A 13854-nucleotide genomic window follows, 5' to 3' on the forward strand; every position below is an offset into this window, starting at 1 on the left:
ATTTTGCCTCCGCGATTTGCCTTGTCAGAGAGATAGCGCTTTCCAGAGACGGACGTTGTGTTCACTCTCAGCGTTAAGTGAAATGCTGAGGATTCAGATGTCATTAAGATAAGTCACAAGCCTTTGTAGCCTGTGCTCCGGGATTTTAAGCCATAAACATAAAAGTTTTTAACGTGTGGCATAATGCAAGTTGGAACTTTAACCAAAGGGAAATTTGATAATGATACCCAGATGAAGTGCATCAGGTCCCCTGTTGGAGTTGTTAAATCACCAAAGCTCAGCTAATGTCTTCCATACACTGAAATCTTTATTTTGTCATAACAGCGTATTTACCCTCCTCTGTATGTTATTTTAAGGAATCATTCATGAGTTTGTTTTGGATTTGGTATATCGATGACAGTTGCATAGCACAGTAATGTACTGTATTTTTTGTAAACTTTTAATCCTCTGTATTACAGGAGATCAAGTACTATTATTCATGATACTAGAGTAATCAGCAACATAGTGACCCACTGTCATGAAGTTAGTTTGATATGGCGGTAAGCATCATAACTGAAAATGTGCAGTTGTTAACCATGAGCATGGTTGGTTTGTTCAAGCGCTATGCACTCGTTGTAATATACTCAAATAGATCATAGTGAATACCAGAACTTGGTCTGCGCTACTTTCAAATTGTCAAACAAATCTCTCTCTCTCTCTCTCTCTCTCTCTCTCTCTCTCTCTCTCTCTCTCTCTCTCTCTCTCTCTCTCTCTCTCTCTCTCATATTGGTAGTTAAGGACGACCTTGTAGACTTCGTATCTGTAAATCAATGGAACAGCCTTTTATGTAAGTTCCTCATCAGTTTCTCTCACATCCCTCCTCCTCCTCCTCCTCACTATCCTCTGCCCTCTACCATGAGTAGCCATTGAAAGGGCATACGACCACAAGGCGCCACTGTAGGTTTGCTGGCATGTCCCGCTAAGCTGCAGGTCGGCTTGAGAAATCCAGTGAAGCACTTGCAGCGTGCGAGACGTGTAAAGGAAATATGATTACCATGTATGACCATTCTTATTGATACAGGATTAGGAAATAGTGTCTTGGTTTGACAGCACGGTTATTTTCACTTAATGAGATGTAGGTCAGTAGTTCAGCTCAGAGGCGGGTATAAAGTGCCACGTGTCATTAACGAAGGGAATACAGGTTTACCTCCATTGAATATGTAATACGGTAAAGGAGAACTTGAGATCGTGTTGTACGTAAAATCATTTATCAAGTTGCTGGTCATTCTTATAACCCGTATGATTAGATAGTTGGACACGGTCAAAAAAAATCCTACACACAGTTACTGTACGTATTGTGTGTGTGTGATTATTTGTTGATATCTAAGGAGTGGGAATTATACATTCGCTCTGCCTCACCTCTTAGACTGACACATTTCTTGAACTTTTCAATGATCTGTACAATTGCTGTTTCTTCAGTCACCTTGTATCATTCGTTCACAACTCTTATTGTTTTTAACCAGTTTCGTCACTTCCCCTATTTCATATCTTTTATTTTTATCCGCTTGATTGCCTTTTGTTTTAAATATCTAGCTTACTATTGTCGCTGATATTACAGGCGTACATTCGCAAAGGTATGTTTTGCATAGTTTTACATGGCTGCGGTAGCGGTACGTATATTACTGTTTTTTAGAATTACTGTTCATGTGTGTATGCATGATGTGGATGAGATCCCGCCTAATGTTCAGTCTCGGGTGATAATGTGGTCTGTTCTTGCTCTTGTAGGCTCGGGCAGGGAGGATGGCTGGAGTAGTAGGGACTACGTCCACGCCACCGTCGGCGTCGCCGCAATGCTCTCCTCCGTCACCACCCTCCTGGCGTGCGTCTGCTGCAAACGATCTCGAGGATTCAAGGTACGTGCCAGACTTCCAATACTCGTTTGGTGAAATACTGCAGTGGACAAACTGTTTCCATGTGTCTCCACGGTCCTATAGTGTCTTTGTAACTTGAGAACAATGCGTCATGAATGTATTTTTGAGAACAATGTAGTTGGCATAAGGTCGCACAATCTGATTCATGGTAAATGTTTGTTATAATCGGCCAGCCTCACTGATGAAGCCACGATAGCCGATTAGAAAGTGGTTGTCTTTGATAATGTCATCCAGATGTTTAATGTCGGGTTACTCAGAACGATGATTTTTGTTTTCTTGCAAGCAGCGCTCTGACTCAGGATTACAGGTAAATGCATGAGACATTTTCTCTTCCTTTGGGACGAAAAAAAAGGATTGTACACAGTAAAATGCCAGCAAAAGTTTTTATGTGTGAATGCTTTCAGAAACTTTCTCGCAGAATGTGATGCTGGATTAGATTAAAGAGTTTGTGAGAAAATAGAAATAGTTGATTGTTTTATTCTCGTGAAAGTATTCGCAAAGATACTCATTGGTATTATTATATAGATTAAGCCTCGGTTTGCTGGTTACGTGTGTAACAGGAAAGTTGAACTTTTTATGCTCTGAAATGAACACTTTCAGGTCGGGCTGCTTTTGTGACTTGTTTCTGTCCATGGATATTGTTCCGTGCATTGTACCCGCCACCAGTCAGTCCCCGGGACAATCCAGCGCCATTGGCAGATACATCCTTGAAGTAGCTCAACCTAAACTTTTAGATTTGTGGGAGGAAATGCCGGTAGCTCGTTGGAGAACAATGACCAATCGTGTTGTTGTCACCGTCCCGGACATCCAGCGAATTTGGATAGGTTTAGTTTCGCTTTGGTTGAAATTGTTTTTCCAGTGTGTTTTTTTCGATCTTTTTTTTTTTTTTTTTTTTTGGAACGGGTTTGACCTCCATTTGCATCGCAAACAAGTGGATATTTGAAGCTGTAAATTTTAGCTCATTCGTATTTGTATTATTGTTTTTAACTGGAAGCAACTTTCGATGCACACTTTTTTACACGTATGAAGTTTATGAATTTTGAAATAGTAGGATCACTCACCTCTGTGAACCTCAGGTTGAATAAATAATTGAATATAAAATTTAAATTTTCATCATTGTTGTTTGCCGAGTTCGCCCTGAACTCTGCATGGAAAGTGTTGAATTCCTCTTGAGTTTCTCATTTTGATTTATTTTTCCTGGTTTATAATCATTTGAAGAGTGCGCTTAACCACTCGAGGTTGAGAGTGATTTGAAGAGTGCTTTTCTAACAACTCGAAATGTTTTAATTCATTAGAACTGTGCAGTTAATAATTGGGTAGCTTCATAAGAGGAGTGCATTCAACCAGCGTCTCTGAAAATAAATGGTAGAAAGCATTTTACCACCCCGACCGTATGAATTTATTAGAAGAGTGCGTTTTTGACACTCGCATTTCATTCCACTAGAAGAATTCGTGTATAACCACTCGAGCTGTTTTGGCCTTATTAGACAAGTACGTTTTTAGCCACCCAATGTATGAATTCTTTGAAAGGATGTCGTAAGCTCTTAGTGCTGAATGTATTAGAAAATTGCTTCAAACAACTAGAAGTGCTTAGAATTTCCGTGAGAGTGCGTTTAACTGTTCTAACGTAATTCAGTGTTTATTCCTAGTGGAAGGGCCTTTGACGGGGAAGATAGGAGACAGCCGGGTTTTAGTGCCTCCCTTGGGGCTCATGCTCGGAGACTAGGGAGGGGAATTGATGGCCAAGGGAAGCCAAATTGAGGGGAGGGGAAGTCGGTCGGTCTGCTGGGCCGGAGAGACAGACCGTCTTTGTAGGCACTGCTTTTGAAGGAATAGTTCCATAACTTTGGGGAAGGTGCTGTGGTTATTCGGGATTGGGAGGGGAAGAAGAGGAGGATCTTGAAGTGCAAGGAAATAAGTTCTGTACTTTTTTTTTTCTATGGCTCTCGACTGCCATGCTCCGAATTTCTTACCAACGTAGACAACAAAGTGGTGCTTGAGGAGACTCCTTGGGTGGAAACTTGTTTACTTTCTTCCTTTTGAGAGTTTTGATCGATCCCTGATGATTTTCTTCCTTCCGCGTCGGTGCGAGATTCGAAACCTCAGGACCCCATGAATATATTGTACACGTGTCACGTGTTGCTGCTGGGTGTGAGTGCACTATCCTTTTGACAAGCTTTCGCACCAGCTTACTTGGGCTTGTCGCTATGCCAGCCGAGGATGATATATCGCGTGCAGGCTCGGGTCGTGACTGGCTAGAAGATCCCTTTATGCACTTCCCGTTTAAATTATCTTAAGTACAATAGTGATTTACGTTTCTCATTTCTTGACTTCAGTGTTGGTACGTGTGTGTGTGTGTGTGTGCTTGTGTGTGTGTGAGTGTGTGTGTGTGTGTTGATGTATTTCCGTTTAGGGTGAACTTGGATAGTGGTGCGTATCGACTATACGGCAACACCTCGAGTAATGTGGACGTTGTATGCATGAGAACATTGCCGGAGCCTAGAGCCATGCTGCTGGCGGAGCCCCAATGCGGCAGTCATGAATATATTACTGGCCGCTACACGAGCCCAGTGGATAATCGTGGGAAAACCCACTGTGGGCAAAGGTAATGAAGTCTCCGCGTACCTAGGCTCGACTCCCTACTTGAGGGAACCCAACGGCAGGTTGCTAAGGTGCTGAAATGCTGGCAGACTTGATCACTGAGACCCCTGTAATGTGGAGGACTGCAGGGGTACTTGGAAGCAGCAGATTGTCTTACCAGAATTGTGGACACAGAAGCGTATGGTTGACGAGTCTATTAAAAGAGGACGTTTTACAGTTTGATTGGAATCGATGGCAGAGTAGTGGTTGAGTGTGGTTAAGGAGGGATTTTACCAGGTGGCACACTGTGTGCGGGCGTCAGGAACTAGGGACTAGGATGGATGTACTAGGTGGCACACGGTGTGTGGTAGGCACTTGAACACTGTGTACCTGAGAGGGGGGGTGTCGAGTACCTTTTAAGTGGATCTTTCTGCAAAGTTTATTTGGGTTTATATCGAGTGGACGGAGCTGTGATACCCTCGGGGAGGGGAGGGGGGTTATTATTGGATGTCTGGCAGCCGGTTGAATGGGTCTCGTGTTTGAGGAATCCTCCAAGCCGGAGGCTGACACTTGAGGATGTGGGAGGCCCTTGAGAACCAGGTACCGTTCCTGGTGATGAGCTGTTGAGTGCCAACTCCCCTTTCGTGTGATTGAGATCCATATCTCGTGCATTTAATGTGAGTTAACAGCCATGTTGATGCAGAAGGGCGTGTTTACACATCTATTGTTCCCTCCCTGTATGTTGTGGTTATGAAAACTACCTGGGAATGTCATCAATGTTGCAAAACAATTGTCTTCTGGTTACCAGTTTAGCTTACTAATATTTGTTTTCCTTTCGAAACGGTCGAGTGCGAGGTAGAATTTGTTGTCGACTTGGGGTGAAATACCAGGAATTTTTTCCTTGCGTCGGTGACAGATTAGTGACCTTGTTTGTAGTCTTGCCAGAGACCTTGCAATACTGGAGTGTGTGAGGCCGTGAGGACTTGCGACAGTGTTGCAAGGGAAGAACTGATGAAAAAACACGAGAGCTGATGGTTCACGACGTGGTTATCTGCTGTCTTAAATGAAAAGTGATAGAAACATTTTTTTTTTTAAGGAGATGGCACCTTTTTTCTTTTTCTACCCACCTTTCCCTCCGGCTCAACTGGAAAGAGGAGAAAATGATTAAGAAATACCAGTGCATGTTGGAGAAAACGTACTGCCTTGGAAATTTCATAGGAACGTGTGAAACGTGTGGAAGGTTCGCCACCAATTCTGCAAACTGCTACCCTGGTGATGGGCTCTGTAAAAGAGGTTTAGATATTTCTTGATAATTGGTATCATTGAAGCATTTTCTAACCTTGATATGAAGGTATTATTAATCTTTGCATTTATTGGTAACTTCATCTAATTATCACTTTAAATGTGAGAATAAAAGGAAATTGCCTACGTTGCTGTTAAATCTATCTTTAATCTCAAGACAGTGACATCTGGATATTTAACCTGTGTCTGAATTGAACAAATTTTTCTTTGTTTGAATTATTTATTTTACTTAAAATCGTTTGTCAGATCTCGGAGTCTGGTCCTTTATATAGAGAATAATTTTAGGTCTATTCAGTCTGTTCTCACGAGTCTTATGTCTGTGTTAGGTGGATGAGTTTGATCGCTCTTCTTTGAATTTGTTCAAGATTCTCCTCATCTTGGGTCAAGTTTAGTGACCTGGATTCCCCGGCATATTCCAGGTGAGGCGTGACCATGGCGTTATAAATAGGATGAGTATTCCAGGTGAGGTCATATAAAGGGGAGGAGTATTCCAGGTGAGGTCATATGAAGAGGATGAGTATTCCAGGTGAGGTCATATAAAGGGGATGAGTATCGTAACCTTTTGTGCCTGAGTTTACATTACTGGCCGTGGAATTATTCATCCTGTTGGCGTTGTTGTTCGCTGGAGTGTGGCCGCGGAAGGAGGAGGTGTGGTCTGCTAGGAGTGTGGCAGCGGAAGGAGGAGGAGAAGGTGTTGTCTGCTGGGAGTGGCAGCGGAAGGAGGAGGAGGAGGTGTGGTCTGCTGGGAGTGTGGCAGCGGAAGGAGGAGGAGGAGATGTGGTCTGCTGGGAGTGTGGCAGCGGAAGGAGGAGGAGGTGTGGTCTGCTGGGAGTGTGGCAGCGGAAGGAGGAGGAGGAGGTGTTGTCTGCTGGGAGTGTGGCAGCGGAAGGAGGAGGAGGTGTGGTCTGCTGGAAGTGTGGCAGCGGAAGGAGGAGGGGGTGTGGTCTGCTGGAAGTGTGGCAGCGGAAGAAGGAGGAGGTGTGGTCTGCTGGGAGTGTGGCAGCGGAAGGAGGAGGAGGTGTGGTCTACTGGGAGTGTGGCAGCGGAAGAAGGAGGAGGGAGGAGGTGTGGTCTGTTGGGAGTGTGGCAAGCTGGCGGGAGGAGGAGGAGGAGGTGTGGTCTGCTGGGAGTGTGGTGACTCATGAGATTGCACGACCCTGATCACCTGCCACACCCAGGTATCACACACACACACACACACACACACACACACACACACACACACACACACACACACACACCACCCCGCAGGGCCAGGCAAGCCGAACGCCCGCCCACCCTCTGCCTCCCACCCCCAACTCCCAGGCGTCACACCCGCAGCCTCCCACGCCCACCTCTCAGGCGTCACACCCTCTGCTTCCCACGCCCACCACTCAAGCATCACACCCCCGCAACCTTGCGCACTCACGTGCCTACTCCCACGCCCACCACCTCCCACGCCTTGTACCTCCTACGCCCTCCACCTCCCACGCACAATTCCCCTTTGATTCCCAACTGATTTTTCTTTTACCATTCTGTGATTCATTACGGCTGCCAGCTGTCCGATGATAAGTGCTTTATAAGTAGATAAATAAATACTTTATAAGTAAATACTTTATAAGTAGGTACTTAAAGATATCTACTGTAAGTTTACTTGATAATCGTTACTGATGTAATGTTTGACGTACCGTGGACACTGCTTCACCGAGGCACCACCCCACAACCTCGTCCACGTTGAGCTCCGAGGTCTTGAATCCTGGTGGTGGTTGAGGCGATGTGGTCGGTCGTGTTGCCTTGGTCGCCTGGGTCGCTAGTCGGGCCCGCTGGATGCCTTGGGGGGGGGGGTCAAACACCCCCCCCCCCCCCCCCATGATCCTATGGTTCAACACGGCACAAGGAGATCTGGAGTGACAAGAGACGGGTGCTGGGGAGGCGAGGAGGAGACGGGTGCTGGGGAGACGAGGAAAGGGGTGCTGGAGAGAGGGAGTGTCGAGTGCTGGGGATTGGCGAAGGGGGAGGAGTGTTGAATGTTGGGAGCGAGGGTGTTGAATGCTGGGGAGAGAGGAGGGATTGGTGGGAGGAGGTGCAGAGGGATGTGGTAAGCGCTAGGATAAAGAGTGGGTTTTAAGTGCCTAACTAGACGTCTATTCTAGGCGGTGGAGGTTGGGATGGAGCCACAAGGAGGCTCTCTGTCTCCCCTTCCCTTCCGGCTACAACATCCGTCATGCGAAGGATTGGGAGGAAGATGCGTGCATTAGGGGAGGAAAGTAAGCGTGAGATTCTGCAGGAGAAAATGGATTCGAATAGTCACTGGCAACTGTCTTTCACTAACTAAACCACACTATACTGTCCTCTTCTGAGCAAGACTGTGCCACACTGTGGCGGTGGTTTCAATCAGGGGAGTCGTCTCTGCAGTCTGGGATGAGGGGAAAAATATAGTTAAGGGATTCAACCGGCTTATAGAGGTGTTTTATGGTGTTTGGATCAACCGCGTGCGATCCTAACTTGTTCACAAGTGTTCGGCGGTGTGTTGGGAAAGATGCTCTCTTCCCCGCGTTGGTATTATAGGCTTCTGATTGTAATGTATATATATATATATATATATATATATATATATATTCCACATGTAATGGTGACGCATCGTCTCTTTATTTCGTAAAGGTCCTGGTGATTTATCCTCGTCGAATTTGCATTGAGAATTCTCAAGACGTGTATCCGGTCCCCACGTACTCATAGGTCTCGTAAAGAGACAAGAGAGAGAGAGAGAGAGAGAGAGAGAGAGAGAGAGAGAGAGAGAGAGAGAGAGAGAGAGAGAGAATGTATGTGACTGGTCATAGGAGTACAAGCCTCACGTAGAGAGTCAGGTGCGTGTGGGACTGCGTTTGCTTTGCCACACGTTCTCTAGGTCGCCATTCAAGTGCAGTGCAGTGTCTTGAGGTCACGCGAAATGAAATCTGCCGATGCTTTTTTTTTTTTGTTAATGCTGCACACGCGGGCTTCGAACCCGGGAACGGAGAATGGTGGTGGGGGGGGGGGGGTGTTAGGAGAGGGGTGGGTGGGTGGGGTGTGTGGATGTGGATCAAAATAACCCAGGAAGTGAAAGGGGAGGAGGAGGAGGTGGGGTGGGGGTATGACATGAAAGGTGCACCGTAGGTGGGTGTTATACCAGCAGAGAACTGAGGAATTTGGATGTTATGGAGACTGATCTTCAGATTATGGTACTTCCTTCACTGATGATTGATCTTGACGTACCTCCTGACGTACGACTGATCTTCAGAACATGGTACCTCCTCCACTGATGATTGATCTTGACGTACCTCCTGACGTACGACTGATCTTCAGAATATGGTACCTCCTTCACTGATGATTGATCTTGACGTACCTCCTGACGTACCTCCTGACGCACCTCCTGACGTACCTCCTGACGTACCTCCTGACGTACGACTGATCTTCAGAATATGGTACCTCCTCCACTGATGATTGATCTTGACGTACCTCCTGACGTACCTCCTGACGCACCTCCTGACGTACCTCCTGACGTACTTCCTGACGTACCTCTAAACCTTCGGTTTAGATGAACCATGTGGTTGAGGGCTGCAGGTAGAGAAGTGGAGAGGAAGGTGGCGTGCAAGGTCCTGTGAGAGAGTCCTGCTTACGTGGGGAATTTGAGAAGTTAAAGTTTGATAATACACCTCCACGGTGGACTGATTTGCTCCATCTCGTCTGAACGCGAATTGTTAATTTCTCAAGGGTACAGGGATGGTAGGAGATGAAAGCCTGGCTGAATAGCCCGTGTGGTGTTACGTAGAGCGTGAAGGAAAAGCGTGAGTAAGTTGGGACGTCTCGAGACGGTGAATGGAATGTGTTTGGACGAATGTCTTTGGAAATGGCACGGCCGTTGAGGCCATTCATAATGTAGGAGAGATGAGGGGCTGGCTGGATGACGTGGAGGCTCTCCTCCAAGTCATGTACGTGGTTCCAGGGGTAAAAGCCACAGTACGTGGGTGAGATTCCTCGAAGGAACAGCTCAGAAGTAAGGGGTACCAACAGATGTTGCTGCCTGAGGGAGATGGCGGAACATTTGTTGTGGTCAGAGGAGAGGTTCTCCAGTCCAGGATGGTTGAAGGTCTTCAGTATTTAGATGTATGGGGGGACATTGTGAGATGGTGGTAGGTATGTAGAGAACATTGTGAGATGGTGGTAGGTATGTGCTGAACATTGTCAGGTACGGGTAGATATATATGTGGTGAACAGTGTCAGTTCCTGGTAGATATGTGCTGAACCTTGACAGAGACTGGTAGATATGTGCTGAACACTGGTCGGACATGGATAGATATGCAATGAACATTGTCAGATACTGATAGACATGTGGTGAGCATCGTCACACACCACACGGTGTAGAATCTACCTTTGGTCATTTCCCCGTGAAAGGATAAAGTCGACCGAGGATAATGCAGTACATGACTCCACAACTTTCCAAACCTGTTGACACTGTGGCAGCGGATGCCAGGTTACTTGAGGAGAAGGAACGTGCCTGGCAACGGGCCACAGACTGGGCTTTATTTATAAGAGTTCGTCCAGTTGGAATGTCTCGCTTATATATATATATATATATATATATATATATATATATATATATATATATATATATATATATATATATATTATCCCTGGGGATAGGGGAGAAAGAATACTTCCCACGTATTCCCTGCGTGTCGTAGAAGGCGACTAAAAGGGGAGGGAGCGGGGGGCTGGAAATCCTCCCCTCTCAATTTTTTTTGATTTTCCAAAAGAAGGAACAGAGAAGGGGGCCAGGTGAGGATATTCCCTCAGTGGCCCAGTTCTCTGTTCTTAACGCTACCTCGCTAACGCGGGAAATGGCGAATAGTTTGAAAAAAAAAAAAAAAAATATATATATATATATATATATATATATATATATATATATATATATATATATATATATATTATCTCATTATCTCTTAGCTGTTTGTTCAAAGTAAACCTGTCAGTGTGTGTGTGTGTGTGTGTGTGTGTGTGTGGCGTTCGAGAGCGAGTTACGGCGACCTTCCTGGCATACCACGTCGTCAAGGTAGCTAAATTTGTCTCCAGGAAGCGGGTAATTTCACCAGGTCTCTCGATCGTTCTCCGTGATTGTTCAGAGGAGCCGCTTGATCAAGCTCTGCGGATTGATCCATCCCTGTATGGATCACTGCTCCTCAGCCTCGGAGGTGGGGGTAAGGTCTACCAGCTTCCCTGCTGGGCAGAGGACAGTGAGAAGCAGGTTGGTTTGTGACTTTCTTCCCTTTTTTCATGTCTCCGTCTCTCCTACGGAGCTTTGATCTAGTCTTTTCCTCCCACAGATTTGACCTTCTGCCTCCGACAGTTAGATATTTGGTCACATTCCTTCTCTTGTTGTGTCAGGCAGCACCCGAAGTGTCTTTACACACCCTTCCACATATCATGTTGACTGTTGGCAATATAAGTATTGGCTGGTTGATGTCTGCTTCTTCCCTTCCATGGCTAGACTTTGGAACTCTCTACCTTTTCAAAATTTTTCCCCCGCGGTTCAGATAGTGTGGTATTCTAAGGTATTCCCACTCAAAGGCTGGGTCACGCCTTTGTCGATTATAAGTGACCCTAATTTTGGCATGAGTGTCCGTGAATGGTTTGGCACGTTGTTGGTGCGTTAATAGTGAGTGTAGAGCTGCCATGGAAAGCTTATGGTGTAGAGTGAATGACCCATTGACGCCATTACTGGTTTTCACGCTATTGCTGCTGTAGTCCGGCCGTCATGTTGTGGGACGGTCCAGGAGTTGGTGCCTACAGTACGCCTCTCTTGTTCCTCCCTGCACGCCCTTTGTCCACCCTTGTGTTGGTGGACCAGTCCATTTGATTATACCACACACACACACACACACACACACACACACACACACGTCCTCCCTCCCTCACTCATGCCTGCCTACCTGCCTACCTCACAATAGTCTGCCCTGCTGTAGCATTGATCAGGTGGTGGGTCTCCCCTCCTGAGCAGCAGGTACCACAGCGTGTGGGTCATGGCGCGGTAGCTGCCCTGGACACGCATACCCCAGGCCAGGGAGTCCCACAGTGGAAGAGGAGGAGGAGGACGATGTGAGGCGGTGGACGGAGGAGCGGCCGCTCTCTCTCTCTCTCTCTCTCTCTCTCTCTCTCTCTCTCTCTCTCTCTCTCTCTCTCTCTCTCTCTCTCCCCCAACTCGCTTATCTTCCTTTATCCTGCCTTGTTGACCAGGAGTCATAGTTAGGAGGCACGGGTATGAAGTGGTTTGTAATCTCTTCTTTCTCCTTTTTTTCTTAATCCTGGAAGATAAAAAGCTTAGCTGCTGGCTAGAGTTAAGCTGTGAAAGTGACTGATATTTTCCTGCCGGCCAGCTCCCTGGCCGGCGGCGGCGGCTGCAGTAGCCGCGTGAAGGCTGCGGCAGGAATGGACGCCGAACCGAGGGCGCGTTGAAAGGTGAATGAGTGAGCCAGAACGGAGCAGTGTGTCCGCAAGACGGCCTTCACTGGAAATATCAGAATGTTACGACTTCCTGCGGCGCTGTGAGGACGAAAAGCTTTGGTAACTGGTGCTGTGAGGTTAGGTTAGGTTAGGCAAGGGAGGTGTGGTTAGCTGTGGTCAGACAGGAAAGGGTAAGGTTAGCTTTGGTCAGGCAAGGGGGATATGAGGTTAGCTGTAGTCAGGCAGGGGGAGGTAAGGTAAGCTGTAGTCACTGAGGAGGAGGTCAGCTGTGGTCAGGGAGTGAAGGTGGTTGGTGACGTATCTCCAGGGAAGAGTCATGTGTTGCCAGACATCCTGACCACCACCACCTCCTGATGGTGAAGGACGTATTCGGACTTCAGGAGGTCCTTTTGTAGCTTCTGCAGCAGCCGTGGAAGGTCCCTTCAGCGTCGAACTAAAGCGCCCTAGTTGGAATGTTTGTGAAATCACTGGCTGCAACCAACTGGTTCAGGGAGCGACCCCTTTCTGGCACTAGCCGGAGCCGAGGTAGTTTGAGAGGGTTAATATCCATCCCCCTTGGCTCCGCAAGACTCGGAGACCCGTCTCTTCCTCGGTGAATGAGCCAGTCATGAGAGGCCATGCCAGCCCTAGACCACTCTCCGGGAACCACCCAGTCACCGTCGGCATTGAGGTGGCTGGGCGTGGCTGGTGGCAGGAGGCAGGAGCACCGGGAGGAGGCCTCCGTGGCACACGTTCCTCAGCTACACACCGCAAACCTTGTTGATACCAGTAGTTGGGTCAAGACTTTCGCGGAGGCAAGAGATGGTGTTTTCTTCTGCCTGGGAGCGTCCTTGGCGTGTAGTGCTATTATTGGAGAGCTTCTTTATAAACAACCCCGGGTAAATTTAGCATCCGGCTTCGAACTCGCCCTCCCCGTTTTGGACGTTTACGTTGTAGGTGATGGTCCAGGATTGTGTCCCGTCACGCTGAAGGTCCAGGATTGTGTCCCGTCACGCTGAAGGTCCAGCAGGGTTGTGTACCGTCACGCTGAAGGTCCAGCAGGGTTGTGTACCGTCGGGCTGAAGGTCCAGGGTTGTGTACCGTCGCGCTGAAGGTCCAGGGTTGTGTACCGCCGCGCTGAAGGATCGTACCGTCGTAGTCCAGGGTTGTGTACCGTCGCGCTGAAGGATCGTACCGTCGTAGTCCAGGGTTTTGTACCGTCGCGCTGAAGGATCGCACCGTCGTACTTAAGGGTCGTGCCGTTGTGGTCAAGGACTGTGTACCGTCGTACTGAGGAATCGTACCGTCGTGGTCGTGACTAACAATGTTGTTCTGAGTTGGCCATACCATACGCTGTCACTTCCCTCCCTCTACCCTTCCCACCCACCCAACTCCCCTAGGCATAGACCCCCTCCACCACCCCTTGCTGTCCTCCCCACCCACCCCCAACAAGGACCAAGGTTGTCTGCTGGTAGGGAGAGAGAGAGAGAGAGAGAGAGAGAGAGAGAGAGAGAGAGAGAGAGAGAGAGAGAGAGAGAGATGGGGAGAGATTACTTCTCATTTGGCGACACAGTTGCAAGAATTTTTTTTTCACCGTGTTTTC

At 47.5% G+C, this 13854-nt stretch overlaps 1 protein-coding gene across 9 annotated transcripts in view; it reads left to right on the forward strand.

The window, feature by feature from the left end:
• The window catches only part of LOC139756863 (uncharacterized), a 206994-nt gene that overhangs the window by 2421 nt on the left and 190719 nt on the right, over positions 1-13854 (forward strand). For 5 of the 9 annotated variants that reach the window (XM_071676700.1, XM_071676701.1, XM_071676703.1 and 2 more), the window contains exons 3-4: positions 1765-1892; positions 2197-2217. In XM_071676700.1, coding sequence (XP_071532801.1) covers positions 1765-1892; positions 2197-2217 — 149 coding nt within the window. The remainder of the gene's footprint in view (positions 1-1764; positions 1893-2196; positions 2218-13854) is intronic. The other 4 variants (XM_071676702.1, XM_071676705.1, XM_071676707.1 and 1 more) reach the window with 1 other exon arrangement.

The sequence above is a fragment of the Panulirus ornatus genome, chromosome 23, assembly GCF_036320965.1.
Source record: "Panulirus ornatus isolate Po-2019 chromosome 23, ASM3632096v1, whole genome shotgun sequence".
NCBI classification, from domain to species: domain Eukaryota; kingdom Metazoa; phylum Arthropoda; class Malacostraca; order Decapoda; family Palinuridae; genus Panulirus; species Panulirus ornatus.